Genomic DNA, 18,695 nt, shown 5'->3' on the forward strand with positions numbered 1-18,695 from the left:
TCGGGACTGTGACACATCTACCCTAACTAATCAACTCCTCACTCAAATGCAATTGGACCTTTTTTCCCCAGATACATTGCAACATTTTTCATTAATCCAATAAAGGACTTGAATGAAAACATACAGCAACCAAGGCACCACTTGCCTAAGCCATCTTTTGGTAGCAAATTGTGGCTCAATAATATATCAAAATGCTCACAAAGTGCTCTCATCATTTACTTTCTGCTTTGTGGAACAATTTGAATCAAATTACTTCAAACATATATGTATATTTTAAGACATCTTTAATTCATGCAACACCTTCCAATCCTATTCCTTAATTATGAAGTATTCATGCACCTTTTCATCATATTTTCATGAAATTAATGCAGTAATTTCTCAAGGCTTGACTATTTTACTAACTGCATTCTGTGTTATGTATTCCTGAAAATACTTCTGCCTATCATTAATTGGCAAATTGCATAACTGCTGATTGCCTAAAACTCTCCTTCTTAATCTATTCCACTGAAATCTTCCTTTTCTTTCTCCTCGTTTTATATTTATAGTCCAAATGCATGTACACTCTTCTATCCACTCACAGTCACAACAATACTCAAAAAGATCTAAGAACACAAAACAGAAAAGCCATGAGAGAGCAACAGCAAAAAATTAGTCCCGGATGAAAAAGGCCAGTTCCTGCTTGGAATATTACAGTTACCATTAGGGAATTGGGAAGCACAGCACAGCACTCTGGCCCTGCCACAAGGTCAATGTAATGTCATACCAGACAAGTAAAATTTTCCCACTGATACTTCTTCATAGAAGTGTTCTATAAATAAAGCTCCTCGGTAAAATTTTTATATTTAATTTGCAAACATTACAAACCTTCTTAAAATTATATTACTTACCAATTAGCAACCATAGTGCTACTAAATATAGCACATTAAACAATGTTTTGCAAATGTGTTCTCCCAGCTAAAACATGCAGATGTAATCATTTGTGAAGAAAGTCTAGTGTAACAGTTATACTTCAGACTGCCTCAGAGGCTCAGAAGAAATGTTTGAAGTGCATTCCATGACCAAAACAGATGGTCTTTAAAATGGCAGCAGCTTAACATGAAACTTGAAGGACTACTATTTCAAGAGCTAATTACCAGAACCATCATGTGGCAAGCTTTCACAAATCCACATTATTTTGAGTCTTAACATATACACATCTATTATAAAAGACAAACAGCATACATCATAATTTAAGTGATCAAATCTTGGAAAATTATTGTATCACTTCATAAATACAGCAAGTTCATTCAAATTAGTTCAGATACGTCTACTCTAACTTTTCTGTACATGACAAACTTACTTTTGTAGGCACTGCAATATTGTGTGTGGGAAGTGATTTATATTGTGCTGCAAAACCTTTTCAAATGAATGCTCTGTAATTATTTTACTGCATTTGATAACAGATTATAATACATTGGAGGTTCTGATATTCATGTTTAATTTGTCATTACTTTCTCGTTCATTCTCTTAGATACTGGTTACAAAGCATTCATTTAAAAAGAATAACCTTGGTGCATTCCCAGTGGGTGACAAAGAGGAGATACGTCTCTACCAAAGGAGGTGTAAGGCATTTCTGCCTTTGGCTAGCCTGGAAGTCACCCTTGGACAAGGCGTAGTACCTGCTCAGCTCCCTGATCAGGTCATGTGAAGCCATGGGAGCAGGAGGTGGATGGTCGTATGAACAGCTGGTGCATATCACAAGTGCTGGTTTTATGACCACTGATGCCAGGTTGACCATCTCTGAAGAGTATTGATAATGGCTGGGGTCACCTGTCTTGAAACAACACTGCCCAGAAAAAGGTAATGGCAAACTATTTCTGTAGAAATATTTGGCAGGAACAATCATATGACACCTTGCATAATGATGACATTCCCAGTAGTTATATCATGCATTACTGATCATATAAAATTTTTTGTTATCTTCCAAAGTTCCAATTCTGAAACAATTAACAATTAATAAATGCAGGATATTCATTTCCAAGATCTACTACCTAATTTATTCATAACTCTGATACCTTATTAGTTCTCAATACCTAAAAACATTGCATCCCCTAACTTAATCCATTCTCCCACTAATGAATCTCCTCTTTCACCAACCTTTGCTAAACAGCTTTACTTTGTTCTGGATAACACTGATTTGCAACCGTTCTGCCAATGTGCACAAGTTGCCTTTCATACCTTGTGCTAACTACTTCTTAGCCTCAGATCTCCTTTGGCTCTTGAATTCTACCTCTTACTTTGATGACTTTTTCTTTACTTAATCAAGTATAGAGAGCAAGGCCTTTTTTAATGGAAAATGCTGTTGCTTTTCCTCTTCTGTCATATCCATGGAGTCAACTCTGGTAAGTATCCGTATACCCTTCTCACCATGCATGCTTGAAAGTATATGTGACAAAAACCAATAACATTTCTTGCACACCTACACTTACAACTACACTTCTTCATTTATTTAAAAAGAAAGTAGGAAAACAATAAATTATTTTGGCATCTCTAAACAGAACAGCCAAAGGGCATATAAATCACAGTGGCAAGTTTACAGAAGTAGATTAAAGAAGTTGTTTTCAAACATCAGCTACCGATTGGGACAGTGTGAAGACGTAGCTCACTCAGATTCCCCAAATGAGCACATAGGGCATCAGTTCACTGCAGTTTGGCATTTGAAGAGCGGCCAAACGTGAATTAGGAGTGAGAGAAGCCACAGCTCATTCAGATTCACCAGTTGAGTACACAAAGCATTGATTCGCGGGAGTTTGGGATTTGAACAATGCAAATTAGTGATCAGGATTGATGGCAAGAATAAATAAAAAGGTAGGGGTAAGTGGTGTGGCCATTGTTGGAGTGGTTATTTGAGGCTTTAGCTCTTTGAGGCTTCGGCAAGTAGAGAAGACAAAAAAACTGTGGATAGATTTTTTTCCCCCAGGTTATTTATTGTTTCCTTCTATATATTTGCACAGTTAGAACAGTAGGGATGCGAGGCAAGGCAGTTGAATGCTTCCCATGTGGGAAGGCAGGGAGACCTTCACGTGCAAGAAGTGCATCCAGCTGCAGTTTCTAACTCCTTGTTGGGAGGCTGAGGGGATGATAGATTAGGTATAAAGAGAGGTAGTTACACCCAAGGAGCAGGACACAGGAGACAGGTAGGAAGGGGAAAGAGGTTAAATGGCCAGTGCAGAATACTCCTGTGGCCATCTCCCTCAACATCAGGTATACTACTTTGGACTCTGTTGGAGGAGTGGGATAATCAAGCAAAGTAAAGTCATAGTGGTCAGATCACTGGCACTGAGTCTAACTCTGAGGCAGAAGGGAAAGGGGGATGGGAAAAGAGGTGAGCTGTGGTGAAAGGTGGTTCTGTGTATTAGAATGAGACTCCCAGATGGTATATTGCCTCCTGGGTTTCACGGTCTGGAACATCTCAGCATTCTTGAGTGGAAGGCCAGAGCTCATGGTCCACATAGGTATCAATTTCATAGGTAGGAAGAGTGACAAGATTCTGCAAAGTGAGTTCAGGGAGTTAGCTGCTATGTTAAAGGGCAGGACCTCCAGGGTTGCGATCTCTGGATTGCTACCCATGCCATGTGTTAGTGAGGCCAGAACTAGGAAAATCATACAGTTAAACACATGGCTAAGGATTTGGTGTAGGAGGGAGAGCATCAGATTGTTAGATCATTGGGCTCTCTTCCAGGGAAGGTGGGACCTGTATAAAAGAGACAGTTTGCACCCACACTGGATGGGGACTAATATCCTATTTGGTAGGTTTGCTAGCACTGCACGGTAGTGGGGTTTAAACTAGAATTGCAGGGGAATAAAAACCAGAGTGTCAGAACAGATAGTACAGAAGTTGAGGAGACAAATGCTGTTAAAACCTCAGAGAAAGTCAGTAATCAAAAGATTGACATGGTGTAGATAATCTTCTGAGCTGTGTATATTTCAATACAAGCATTACAGGAAAGGCAGATGAGCTCAGGGCATGGATCAACACCTGGACTTATGACATTGTAGCCATCAGTGAGACTTGGTTGCAGGAGGGGCAGGACTGCCAGGTAAATATTCCAGGGTTCCACTGTTTTAGACATGAAAGTGCAGGAGGGATTAAAGGGAGTGTGGAGACATTACTAGTCAAGCAAAATGTCACGACAAGTGCTTAGGTGGGACAGACTGAAGAACACGTCTAGTAATGCTTTATGGGCAGAACTGGAATAAGAAAGGTAAAACCATATTAATGGAACAGTATTATAGACCACACAACAGTCCGTGGTATTTAGCAGATCAAATTTGTGGAGAGATCACAGACAGTTGCAAGAAACACAAGGTTGTAGTAGGTGATTTTTAACTTTCCACATATGGATGAAGACTCCACACTGTTCAGGAAATTTTCATAATTGGTACATACAAGCCCCATTGAGACAGTGTGTGATACTTGATCTCCTGTTAGGGAATGAGACAGAACAGGTGACAGAAATGTGTGTACGGGATCACTTTGCATCTAGTGAACATAATGCCATTAGTTTCAGAGTAAATACGTAAATAGGTCTGATCTGCTTGCTGAGATTCTAACTTGAAGAAAGGCCAATTTTGATGATATCAGAAAGGACCTGGCAAGTCTGGATTGGGACGGGCTGCTTTCTGGCAAAGGTGTACTTGGTTAGTGGAAGGCCTTCATGAATGAAATTTTGAGAGTACAAAGTTTGCATGTGCCTGTCAGAATAAAGCACAAGGATAACAGGTTTTTAGGGAACCTTGGTTTTCAAGAGATATTGAGGTCCTGTTTAAGACAAAAAGGAGATGCATAGCAGGTATAGGCAGGTATCAACAAATGAGGTACTTATGGAGTATAAGAAATGCACAAGAATTCTTAAGCGAGAAATCAGGATGGCTGAAAGGAGGTATGAGTTTGCCTGAGCAGACAAGGACAATCCTAAGAGATTCTATAGATATGTTAAGAGCAAAAAAATTGCAAGGGCAAAATTGACCTCTTGAAGATATGAATGGTGATCTATGCATGGAGCCAAAAGAGATGGGGGTGGGGGGAGGTCCGAGCAGAGATTTTAAGTCATCCTTAGTGATAGGTGAGGTACCGGAGGACTGGAGGATAGCTCCTGTTGTTCCGCTGTTTAAGAAAGGCTCTAAACATAAACCAGGAAATTATAGGCTGGTGAGCCTGATATCAGAAGTGGGAAAGTTATTGGAAGATATTCTAAGGGACCGGATATGTGAGTATTTGGATAGAGAGGGACTAATTAAGGATCGTCAGTATGGCTTTATGCATGGTGTGTCACTTCTAACCAATGTTATAAAGTTTTTTGAGGAAGTTACCAGGGAAGTTGATAAAGGCCAGGCAGTGGATACTATCTACATGGACTTTAGCAAGGCGTTTCACAAGGTCCCATATGGGAGGTTGGTCAGGAAGGTTCAGTCACTTGGCATTCATGATAAGGTAGTAAATTGGATTAGACATTGGGTCTGTGGGGGAAGCCAGAGAATGGTAGTAGATGGCTCCATCTCTGACAGGAGGCCTGTAATTAGTAAAATGCCACAGGGATCATTGCTGGGTCATTATGTCAGTGATCTGGATGATAATGTGATTTATTGGATCAGCAAATTTGCAGATAACACCAAGGTTGGTGGTGTACTGGACAGTGAGGAAGACCAGCAAGGCTTGCAGTAGGATCTGGACCTGCTGGAAAAATGGGGTGAAAAATGGTAGATGGAATTTAATGCAGACAAATGCAAGGTGTTACACTTTGGTAGGACCAACCGGGGTTGGTCTTACACAGTGAATGGTAGGGCATTGAGGAGTGTGGTAGAACAAATGGATCTGAGTATACAGGGCAATGATTTATTGAATGTGGCAGCACAGGTAGATATGATTGTGAAAAAAGCTTTTGGCATATGGGACTGAGTACAAGAGATGTGATGTTATGTTAAAGTTGCATAAGACATTGTTGAGGCTTAATTCGGAGTATTGTGTGCCATTTTGGTCACCTACCTACAGGAATGATGTAAATAAGGTTGAAAGAGTACAGAGAAAGTTTACAAAAATGGTGTAAGGACTGGAGGACTTGAGTTAGAAGACTGAATAGGTTAGGACTTTATACTTTGGTACATAGAAAATTGAGAGGAGATTTGATAGAGGTGTTCAAAATTATGGGGGGTATTGATAGGCTAAATGCAAGCAGGATTTTTCCAGAGGCTGGGTGGGACAACAACTAGAGATCATGGTTTATGGATTAAGGGTGAAATGTTTAAGGGGAACACAAGGGGAAAACCTCTTCACTCGGGATAACAAGCTGCCAGCTCAAATGTTGCATGCAAGCTTGATTTCAACATTTAAGAGAAGTTTGGATAGGTACATAGATGGGAGGGGTATGGAGGACGATGGTCCGGGTGCAGGTCGATGGGTCTAGGCTGTTTAAATCATTCAGCATGGACTAGATGGGCTGAAAGGCCTGTTTCTGTGCTGTACTTTTTTTTATTATTCTACTGCTCTACATCTTTGAAAATACAATAACACATCCTTGATAACAGTGACCATAAATAATGTAATTTATACAAGATCATGCAGGTACAAGTGGCTTGGTTTAATTATCGAGCAATACAGTGCAGAGTAGGCCCTTCCAGCCACACCACAATCCGATTAATCCTAACCCAATCACAGGAAAAATTATAGTCACCAATTAACCTACAGTCTCTGTACTGTGGGAGAAAACCGGAGCACCCAGGGAAATCCCATGCATTGCAAGGGGAGGATGTACAGTCCTTACAGAATGGCACTGGAATTGAACTCCACAATGCCAGAGCTGTTATAGCATCATGCTAACCCTTAAGCTGCGATGGCAGCTACCATTTAGAGAAGAAGGTTTTTGGTGCAATGTATTTGACTTAAAATTAGCCTGTCCCACCTGGAAAGTGGGATCTCATATGCCAGGTTGCTATTTATAGATTTTAGTTTGGCATTTAACATCATCATAAACTGTTGGCAAAACTGACCTAACTGTGTCTCAATGCCTCCCTTTGTAATTGGATCCCAGACTTCTTAACAGAAAGACCACAGTCAGTCCATATGGGCAGCAACGTCTCTTGTCCTATCACGCTGAGCACTGGCGCTCCCCAGGGCCATGTGCTCAACCAGCTGTTCACACTGCTGATGCATGACTGTGTTGCAGGATTCAGCTCAAACCGTGTCATCAAGTTTTCAAATGACACAACAGTGGTTGACCTCATCAACAATTACGAAGATTTGGAGCACAGAGAGATAATGGAGTGACAAGTGTGAGAACAACAACCCAAATCTCAAAATGGAGAAGAACAAGGAACTTTGTGAACTTTAGGAAGGTGCAGATGAACGATCCTCCTCTGTGTACACATGGCTACTCCATGGACAGAGTTAAGTGCATTGGGAGTTCGCATCATAGATGACCTCACTTGGTCCCCCAATTTCACTTCCCTGAACAAGGAGGCAGCACAGCAATGCATCCACTTCCTGAGGAGATTGAGGTGTGAGGCTCCTCCCCCCTCATCTTAACTGAGTTTTACAGTATATGATTGAGAGCATCCTGACAAGCTGGAGAGAGACCAAAATGGACAGGATGGGAAACAGTTTCTTCCCTTGGACTACTGAGCTTCTGAACTCCCTGCGCATTGCATCTGAAGTGTCACTGGATAACTTATACTGTGCCCTGCAATACTTGATTTATGCACTTTACTTTGTTTAACTATGTGTAATTCATGTGTAATTTTAATTCTTACTTCCCCAAGCTATTGTGTGCTATGTGTACTACTGTGCTTTGCACCCTGGTTCGGAGAAACGTTGTCTCATTTGGTGGTACACATGTATGTAGTTAAATGACAATAAACTTGACTTGACATAAAGTTTGCATAAGGACTTTGCGTCCATAGCTCCTGAAGTGCTTTACAGGTGATACCGTTCCTAGCCATAGATAGCAAATGTTACATTGATTTGTCAATAATTTCTTTATCATTCCAGTTCTTGTCATAACTCTTGTTTTTCTTACTATGTCTGCAGAATTATCCTTCAATATTGCAACAATGTACAATCTCCCCATTCCTCTCTTTCTACCGCTCCCCATTTCAATAAATAATGCTTCTGAAAACTACTCATTCATTCCTAATGCAAGCTCATTCACACATTTTTCCCATGGAAATGTACCAAATGCATATTTCAATTAACTGTATCACATTATTCCAGCCATAAACATTCTTTCCATGCAGGGAACTGTTAATCATGTATTTCTTGCAAGTTTATTATTTGCCTGTTCAGCTCCATAAATAGTTAATGTTAATTGATTAATCTCCAAACATCATCATTTTGAGCCTTTCAGTTTAACTTTATCGGTTCCATCTGTGTTATTTTTCTTCAGTATTTTTAGTAATATTATGCCAAGTTTCCAACACATTCTGATTTGGCTACTGTTATTTTGAAGTGGTGATAGAATGGGTGCTGCCTTTTGGAGTTTGCACAATGTCAGCATAGAATGTAGGCTCCTAGCCACTGTGAGGCAACACCTCTACTAGCTGTACATTTGTGCTGCCCTGTTCCCTTTGCTGTATTCCCACTCTCTACCTATCCTCACTTCAGACCAGTTAAAATGTTCCAGCATTTTCAGTCATTTTCTCATTTTCAAAGGACAACACCATTTGACTGAAAGAGGAGAGTCCACTAAATCACTTTTTAAGCCTAAAATTTAAAAGATGGATTTTTACAACTGTGACATTTTGTCTTTAGTCCAACTTAAACTATCTTCATTCATTTCAGGGTTGTAAAAGAAAGAATAATATTATGCCAATTCCTGGATCAATAGAATGGTTTGAAAATAATCTATGCAATATTGTTTTGCGCTGTAATACTCAAGCAAAGAAAAACTTGTTTGTCTGAACAAAATATTTCTGGTTCCAAGGAAAACTCTTTGCTCACAATTCACAATCCAGGCATAAGGTGTGAAAGGATTGCATTTATTAATATAAAAGAGTAAAGCAAGTTAGCTGTTAAATAATTCACTGTTCCTACAATTAATAAATGGAGGTTGACAGGTATAATTTTCTTACAGATTTGAGACATATATTCACACAAATTGATCCTTTTCTTGAGTAATTCTAAATAAACCATTTCAGCAAAAAGAAATTCTAAGGACTCACAGCAATACATGAGGGATATTACAACTGTGTAGCTGTCTCACCTCTATATCACTCAATAATAATAAAGCCATTTTAGCAGAAAGCTATTCTGTAAGCATCCCTGATGAAATGTCAGAAATAATCTAAAATTCCATTTGAATGAAAACAGGTGCAGGTTAAGCAATTTCAGCTCATGACTCTCACATAAAGTAGCTACTTCCTTTTACTTCACAACAGCTAGGGCTCCATTAGTAACTGCAGCATCCAGCATAACACATGCAAACCTTTACTTCACACACATCACAAAGCATTGCATACATCATCACTTTCTCCCACCTGGCCCATTTAATGAAGTAAGGCAAATGGTTGAGCAGATTGAATGTGTAATAAGAATATCGGGTAATCTCTGTCACTGCCCAAGTGACCAGGAAAAGAACGACACTCTCTTCATTCTGTATCTGCAGATTTTTATATGAAAAGAAATACAAGTTCAGCTAGAAATCATGTAAACGAGGAAGGATTTATTTCTATATTGAGAAATGAGTAACTTGAAAGAAATATTGGTACATAAATTAAATCACTTGCAAAGCGTATGCCACCAAAATCATAATTTCAGCACATTATACTGAATGTGCTGATGTTGTAACATTTCACTTCATACGCTGAATGCTTCCATAATTATATTTACTTAATTCAATCAAAAAGATTTAAGTTTAGCAAATGTCAGAAATGCTCAGTGAGTAAGGCAGCATCTGTGGAAAGAGAAACAGTTTATAATTTAGGTTGAAGATCTTTTATTAAAACTGGGAAAGAGAAAATAAACATTAGTTTTAAACTGCAAAATGAGAGCAGGAACAGGGAGGTGAAAGGGATTATTTGGGATAGGATGAGGCCAGGGTTGATGTGAGCTTAAGTTGTGGTCGATAGGATAATGGTGGTAATTACAGTGTAATGAATACAGATAATGGAAGGCAGAACTTTACAACATGCAAAACTAGTGACCATCCCAGCTGGACAAGCTGAGCTATTGGAGAGGATACAAACAAAAATGGCCTACTCTAATATAGGTAGACAAAGTAAGTTACTTAAAGTTATAGAATTTGATAGAGTCCAGAAGAGTGCAATGTGCCTAGGTGGAGGATGAATTGTTGCTCCTTGAGCTTATTTTGGGTCTCACTATAACAGTGCAGAAGGCCGCAGACAGATGGTTCACAGAGAGATTCTACATCTCTTTCCCAATCTGACAGTCGCAGTTTATTAACTGCGGCATTTTGTAACTGAATGATACAAAACTTGGAAGTGTAAATGATACAAAATTCGAGAAGGATAAAAATTTACTGCTTCAAGATAAAGTACTTTTTCCCCAAAAGCACATAAGATCCTAGCCTATAAATAAGTATAGGAATAAGGAAATCACAATGAATATTTGTGAAAGATTATTTGGATTAGTGTCCAGTTCAATGCTCCATATAAGAAAGGAAGTCTTAAGAAATGGTGGAGAAACTGAATGGATTTCCCTTGCAAAAGCCCAACATGAACTTGATGAGCTATATTTTCTCCTCCTATCCTACAATCCTGTAAACCACAAGAGCATTGCTTTGAAACTAAGATTAATAAAATATGGCCCTGACCTGTTATACCAACAGTAAGGAACAGAAGTGGAGCATGCTTGTCTCTGAAGCAGTAATTCACATCTGCTTCCTTTTCCTCCATTGAACAGCAGAACCACAAGTATCAGGGGCAAGACTAACAGGCAATTCAGTGCTTAACAAGTTAAACTTACAGGTCTTATACTGTGAACAACAAGCCACACCATGAAAATCCTGGACAGGACTTGGACCCCAGTAACAAGCACTGAAGTTCGTACTATACCTAGAAACAGAATGAAAAATAACTATAAATTTAATTATAACAAAGTTCCATATTAAATACAATATCAAATCTACAAGTTACTTACCTATTCCACAGTGCACAATCTGAGGAGTAGCAAAAGAAACAAAGAGTAAACTTAGTGCAAACAGATAAAATAGGTACTACAACAGCTAGCAGCAAACGGCAACAACAAGCTTTACCTCAAGCAATGCAAAAGTCTGGAAGAACTTGAGTGTCTTTTGTATATTCCTGTACAATCCCTTGTGTGTTCTTTTTTGGTAAGAAAAACGTATCATGGCCACAGCCAGTACCAGCCACCTTGCAAGAGAATGACATTAATATATAAAAAAGCAGCATGGTAGAATTTTGAAAAGAATAACACTATTTTCCTTTTCTGAAACTAATAGCTGAAAGGAGAAGAATTACACTGTAGTGAGAATGCAATATCACATTGCAAACACAATCTATTATGGCATCCTAAGTTTCAGAAAAGGTCTCCAAATAAAAGCAGTAATCATAAAAGCATACAGCATGTTGGCAACTATATTTATATTTGGGGTGGAAGCAAGAAGCAATGATTCATATTAAAAGGAGTAGAAAAGCTCTTAGGTTAATTGTTAATTTGCCAGTGACCCATTACTGCTGAACTGTGGTTAAGAAGGCATATGGTGTATTGGCCTTTATCAATCATGGAATTGAATTTAGGAGCCGAGAGGTAATATTGCAGCTATTTAGGACCCTGGTCAGACCCTACTTGGGAGTACTGTGCTCACTTCTGGTTGCCTCACTACAGGAAGGATGTGGAAGCCATAGAAAGGGTGCAGATGAGACTTACAAGGATGTTGCCTGGATTGGGAAGCATGAGTGAACTTGGCCTTTTCTCCTTGGAGTGACAGAGGATGAGGGGTGACCTGATAGAGGTGTATAAGATGATGAGAGGCATAGATCATGTGGATAGTCAGAGGCTTTTTCCCAGGGCTTAAATGGTTGCCACAAGTGGACACAGGTTTAAGGTGCTGGGGAGTAGGTACAGAGGAGATGTCAGGGGTAAGATATTTTACTCAGAGAGTGGTGAGTGCATGGAATGGGCTGCCAGCAACGGTGGTGAAGGCGGATGCCATAGGGTCTTTTAAGAGACTTTTGGATAGGTACATGGAGCTTAGAAAAATAGAGGGCTATGGATAAGCCTAGTAATTTCTAAGGTTGGGACATGTTCAGCACAACTTTGTGGGCCGAAGGGCCTGTGCTGTGCTGTAAGTTTTCTATGTTTCTATGTAACTCGAATAAATCACAAGGTTTCTTATTGCTTCAGTTGACAGTGATTGATGTAATTGCTTCAAAATCTTCTCTTTGCAATACACTTTAAGAAGAAAAAGAGAGTATATACTCACAATAAGTAATATGTAACAAGTACTTCTCATTTCAATAGAAAATAGTGATAATACACATCATTATACCTTAAACTGACAGCAAACTAAGCCAGAGCATTTCAAAATCTACAACTCAATTTTCAATGCGCCACCACAAATCTCAGAGTTAAAATTCCACAAAACCACCTGCTTGGACTCTGGTGATGTTGGACTATGGATTTTTCAGACTTCATGTAAAACCCCCAAGAATCTTTAATTCACTTGAAAAAGATAGATTGTGACACAATAGCATTCCAGTGATACAGCCGAGCTAAAAAGAGGACAGCTGACAGTACTAAACAAGTTTAAAGGAAGCACAGGAATGAGCAAAGTGGAAAGGGAGCGTGTGCAGTGACCGGGAGGGAAGGAGTGGAAGCTGAGTCCCACTGAGGGGAAGGAGAGCATTGACATTGGAAATGCAGTCAGTGATAGAGGGGATGGAGCCAGGGTGAGTGGAAATTGTGATCATCCAGTCACTCGTATGCCAAATTGTCAGGATTTCCAAATGGTCATATGGCAGATTACTAGAGTTCTGCTGTGCTGTGCTTTCTAAAGACATAATGGTTTGGCCTGACCTTCTGCTGCTTATAGCTGAAGCCTAAGAAGAATCCAACTGAAACCACATCAATATCGCAACTCACAAATAAACACAAATGTGGTCAAATAAAAGTTCAAAGTACATTCATTATAACCTTGAGATTTGGCTTCTTACAGGCAGCCATAAAGCAAAAAAAAACACAAGAGAACCCTTCAAAGAAGAAAACCGTCAAAACTCTATGTGCAGGAAACAATTGTCCAACAATTAACGTAAGCAAATAACATTCAGAACTGAAGTTCATGAAAGTGAGTCCACAGCCACGAAGCCAATCATCATTGAGCCGATCCAGGAGCCCATTAGTTAGGGGTCACAGCCTCAGTTCAATGCGGAAATGAGTAAGCCTCACAGAGTGGCAAGCTGAAGGTTGGCCCACCCCTCGCCTCTGGCCCTGACTCCCTTATCTTTTCAATCTTGCCTGGTGCTTAAATTGGCCAAGGCTCAGGGCATTCCTTGTTTGTTGGGCCCAGGCCCGGACCCCACTGCCTCGACTCTGCCTCACCTCATATGCATCCATGTCCAATCCAGCAATGGTCAGACACTAGCCCTTTCCCCGCTCTCGGGCCTGGGCCCTGCCGCCTTGACTTGGCCTGTACCCGCCACACTGCAGCCATGCTGCACCTTCGAGACTTCAGTTCATACCACAAAAATGTCAGATCGTATAACTGCAAAAGGAATGTTACAGGCTATTGATTGCAGTGATCAGTTCCAAGAAAAAATGTGATTAATAAAGTAGTTAGTAGTTTTGTCTGCTGCCAGCTAGTTATAGCTGGGCTTCACCAGCACCACCTGACCACAGAATGTCCACAGAAGCTGCTAATCTTATTCAAATACATATGGAATGGTAAAGGAAGATTTATAACACTGCTGTCTGGAAGAACATACTGAAATGATGAAAAGAATGCACCTTCATAATAAGCCTGTATCCAAGAAAAGACAAAGGATCTTAACAACATCCCTTTCTCCCACATGGAACACAACCCTACTGCTCAGATTGAAATAATAGTGTTCAGGAGAAACACCAGTGTTTTAATACTATCAGTTTGTACTCCTTCCCCATACATTATCCAAGACTAACTTTCCTCTTGCACAATGCCCTCACATCAACTTTCTCCACCTTGGTTGATATGCTTCATTGTACCTACCTCCAAATAGTGCCACGATACAATTTCACCCAATTGCTTAGGACTGTCACCAGTCATTCCTTTGAGAGAAAAAGTATAAACATATTGCCACAAAACCGCAGAGCACATTGTATGAAGGCACTCTCATCCGATACCTCAAGAACATAGCCTGGTAAAAATCTGTGCAACACTCACAGTGTCATCAGGTCGATTTGCCTGTTCTCCAAATAGGAACTGTAGATTCTAATTCAATATGTTAGAAGACAGCATTGATTCTTACCTTCCCTCATCTCTGCTCCTCCATTCCCATGTACCAAAGATAAGAATAGCACTCTAGCAGCCTGGGTTTATGTGATGCTGAGGAGTGAAAGTACAGTATAGCTCAATATAATGCCTGTAAATGATTTAATGAAAGGTTTTTTTTTGATGAAAGGGTAGAATCTCTTACTGCAACAATTAGAATAAGATAAGCTTTAGACCCAAAAAGAGATTGTCATATCCTCATTTTGTCTACAGGTGGCAGTAGTAGAAAAGAATTCACAAATCCTACATTTATGAATGGTGATGAGCAAGAAAGTATTATAATTCTACATCTCACTGCTTCCACAACTTCACTTCCTACTGTGTAGGAAAACATTAGTGTTTTCACCCACTATTTGTAATCCTCATTCATTCCTTTCTTCTCCCTACCTATATCAATCCATTCTACATTTTTCTTCGTATTCTTATGTGCCTTTCCTTCCTCAACATATCTTGGCCCAGCTATTCAATCTCGCTTGATCTGACTATTTCATTATTTATGGTTTAGTAGAGACACAAGCATGCAAGTGATTGGAAGTAAAGCAGCAAACAGACGCTGCTCAACCCATTAAGTTCCACCAGCAGATTGCTGTTGCTACATATAAAGTTTAGTATACAGACTCCACAGAACATGTAAAATGTGATTTGACTTACAGTTACTGATAATTTAGACTTCATACCTTTCCTTGCAACTGATCATGTTTCCATCAGATTCAGAATTCTACAAAATTGCTCAGAAAGCTTAATATTATTTTCATCAGACAGTATTTCTTCCACTGAATTTCCAAATTGACATTACACACACAGTGTTAATTTCATACATTAAATTTCATTCTGCATCATACAAAGTCTTTCACAAAGATCTTCCTCCAACAGTCATCAATTTTACCTGAAGCCAAATGGATGAGCTAGGGCCCAGTGGAGACCAGCGGCCAGCCAACCAATCAAAATAACCAGTGTGACCAAAATAATTACGAGCACTCGGCAGAATCAACACTCAGTTGTCCACTCTTAATGTCACCTTGACTGGTGACAGAATGTTTGTGAACCAACCTCCAGGCGCTGTGAAAAACTCTACAAGCATATTTGTACAAAGCCAGGGTATTTTAAATGAATTTCATATATTTAATTACAGCGGAACTATTTTTTTCCAAATCAAGATGAGCAGAGCTCTTATGCATTTCTGTGTGCATCTGATTGAACATGTAAATTATAAAAGAGCTCTGACTATCCTTGATCTGGTTTTGTAGACACACCAGACACACCAAGGCCCTAATTCCCTCATTTAAGGTTATAGCAGTAAAGAGGTTGAGGTATCTTCACTCCATTTACACTGAACAAATTCACTGGAATATTTGTTACATTACTGTGTAAACTCCAAAACAAAGAAACAAAGAAAATTACAAAGGAGTTGGAGTTTCTGGCTGGGGTGGGTGTGGGGGGAGGAAGGGTGGAGGGTACACATCATTTAATGGAAACTGAGGCATCTCGGAAGGGAATTTAATTACATTATCATGTGAAGGGATAGAAGTTCAATAACAGATATTGATAAGAAGTTAAGAGAAAAGATTTGAAATACATTTGAGGAGTGGTTTGGGGAGTTAATAGTAATAGTTGTGGAGAGGTTTGGTAAGAGTAAAGTTTGCACTCAGATGCAGTGACCACTCAGGGTCCAACCAAAGATGCATTTATTCATCTTGTAAGAAATTTTATGATTGCAAGTCACTGCTGGATGCCAAGAAGAAGAAGTGCTGCAGAACTATTTCATCAGCAAGTTGCTTGAGAGCGACGGAATTGGACTTATTGTGTGCTATTGTTGCGTTGTCGCCTGGGCTTGTTGTGCCCCATTGTGCAGAGACGGTACACAAACCAAGAACTGAGCGAGTGATTGCCTTGGATGTATTTATTGTGATTGCAAGAGCCTGTTGGACATTGGTAACGTAGAAGAGTGGAAGTCCCGTTCACTGATTCATTGGCATGTCAAGGCCGACAGCAGGTGGGGATGGGTAGTTGCACTGCCTCATTTGTGGCAAGGACTATCCCTCGGCCATGGGGTTGCCTCAAATGCAATGACCTGTTGCAGTCTCCCAGGGGAGAGAGAAGGGGCGTCTTTTGGGTGCACTGGAATTCATGTCGGGTTGGAGGCTGCACCCTCCCCACAGTGCTGCCCTCTGCTGTTCATTCAGTGGATGAACAAGCTAACCAGGATCATCCCCACTCAGGGACTAGGGTTGTATTACTTTTCTTCTTTCCGACTGTATGTTTCTTTCCAAAATCGTAACCATAGGTGGTGGGAGCTGTTGGTGCCAGGTACGATGGTTTTTCACACACAACAGTCTCTAGAATTTAAAGGGAATGGAATACAAAACAAAAAAACATCGAGTAAGCGGCAATTCTCTGGGCTAAAATGCCTTGTTATTAAGAGAGATCAGAGGAGAATGGCCAGACTAATTCAAGCTAAGAGAAAGAACAACAGTAACTCAAATAACCATATATTACAACAGTGGTGTGTAGACGAGTATCACTGAACGCACGACACATACATGGAACCTTGAAGAGAATGGGCTACAGCAGCAGAAGACCACGTACACACAGTTGCAACTTGGTTTGGTACAGGTTGTATGCAATGTCAAAAAAGATCAATTTTTGTGTGATATTCACTTAGTGTTGTATCCATTTCATATTTTTTTAAACAAAAACCTTACGTCCAAATTCCATAAACAAGAAAAACATTTCATTTGTTTGATGAAACAACTTATGCATCAAAGTGCTTTTTGACTGTCCATTCTTCAAATAGATTTTACATTTGGTCTTGTGTTACCATCTTCAGTAACTGTTCTCACTTCTCCTTATGAATCATAGAGGCACACAGCAGAGAAACTGACCAGACCAACTGCAATGCTCATCTACATTAATCCCATATCCCTCAGATCATGCTTTCATATCCAAGCACCTGTCCAAACACTTTTTAAATGCCTCCACTACCTCCTCTTGCAGCTCGAAGCCAATAACCAGCACACTCACTCTCTCTCATTGAAAACTATAACCTCAGGTCTCTTGTAAATGTCTCCTCTCTCACCTTCAACCTACATGCTCTAGTTTTAGATTCCTATACCCTGGGCAAAAGATTCTGTCGTCTATCCTATCCAAGCCCTTCACAATCTCCTATATTCTTATAGGCCTTAAATATTGCAGAAAGAATCAAGCTGCTTTATCCATGCAATACTGCCTTCCATTCTAGTCAACATCTTTCCTGCAATATCTCTATCGCTCAATTGTGACCATATCCTTCCTTTAGTGCAGTGATGAGGTGTATAATAGAAACATAGAAAACCTACAGCATAATACAAGCCCTTCGGCCCACAAATTTGTGACGAACATGTCCCTACCTTAGAAATTACCAGGCTTACCCATAGCCCTCTATTTTTCTAAGCTCCATGTACCTAACCAAAAGTCTCTTAAAGGACCCTATCGTATCTGCCTCCACCACCGTTGCCAGCAGCCCATTCCACACACTCACCACTCTCTGAGTAAAGAACTTACCCCTGACATCTCCTCTGTACCTACTCACCAGCACCTTAAACATGTGTCCTCTTGTGGCAACTATTTCAGCCCTGGGAAAAAGCCTCTGACTATCCACACGATCAATGCCTCTCATCATCTTATACACTTCTATAACATTATCTCTAGTCCTCAGTCGCTCCAAGGAAAAAAGGCCAAGATCACTCAACCTATTCTCATAAGGCATGCTCTCCTATCCAGACAACATCCTTGTAAATCTCCTCTGCACCCTTTCTATGGCTTCCACATCCTTCCTGTAGTGAGGCGACCAGAACTGTGTACAGTAATCCAAGTGGGGTCTGATCAGGGTCCTATATAGCTGCAACATTACCTCTCGGCGCCTAAATTCAATTTCACGATTGATGAAGGCCAATACACCGTACACCTTCTTAACCACAGAGTCAACCTGCGCAGCTGCTTTGAGCATCCTATGGACTCGGACCCTAAGATCCCTCTAATCCTCCACACTGCCAAGAGTCTTACCATTAATACTATATTCTGCCATCATATTTGACCTATCAAAATGAACCACCTCACACTTATCTGGGTTGAACTCCATCTGCCACTTCTGAGCCCAGTTTTGCATCCTATCAATGTCCCACTGCAACCTCTGACAGCCCTCCACACTATCCACAACACCTCCAACCTTTGTGTCATCAGCAA

General features: G+C 40.1%; 1 protein-coding gene across 1 annotated transcript in view; it reads right to left on the reverse strand.

Moving 5' to 3' along the window:
- hacd1 (3-hydroxyacyl-CoA dehydratase 1) overlaps nt 1-18,695 on the reverse strand; it is a 69,721-nt gene that overhangs the window by 33,466 nt on the left and 17,560 nt on the right. Inside the window, exons 2-5 of the mRNA XM_073054599.1 lie at nt 11,244-11,361; nt 11,129-11,147; nt 10,955-11,043; nt 9,508-9,629 (exon numbers count right to left, since the gene is read on the reverse strand). Of these exons, the coding sequence (XP_072910700.1) occupies nt 9,508-9,629; nt 10,955-11,043; nt 11,129-11,147; nt 11,244-11,361 (348 nt within the window). The remainder of the gene's footprint in view (nt 1-9,507; nt 9,630-10,954; nt 11,044-11,128; nt 11,148-11,243; nt 11,362-18,695) is intronic.

This window comes from Hemitrygon akajei, chromosome 8, assembly GCF_048418815.1.
Source record: "Hemitrygon akajei chromosome 8, sHemAka1.3, whole genome shotgun sequence".
Taxonomy (NCBI): domain Eukaryota; kingdom Metazoa; phylum Chordata; class Chondrichthyes; order Myliobatiformes; family Dasyatidae; genus Hemitrygon; species Hemitrygon akajei.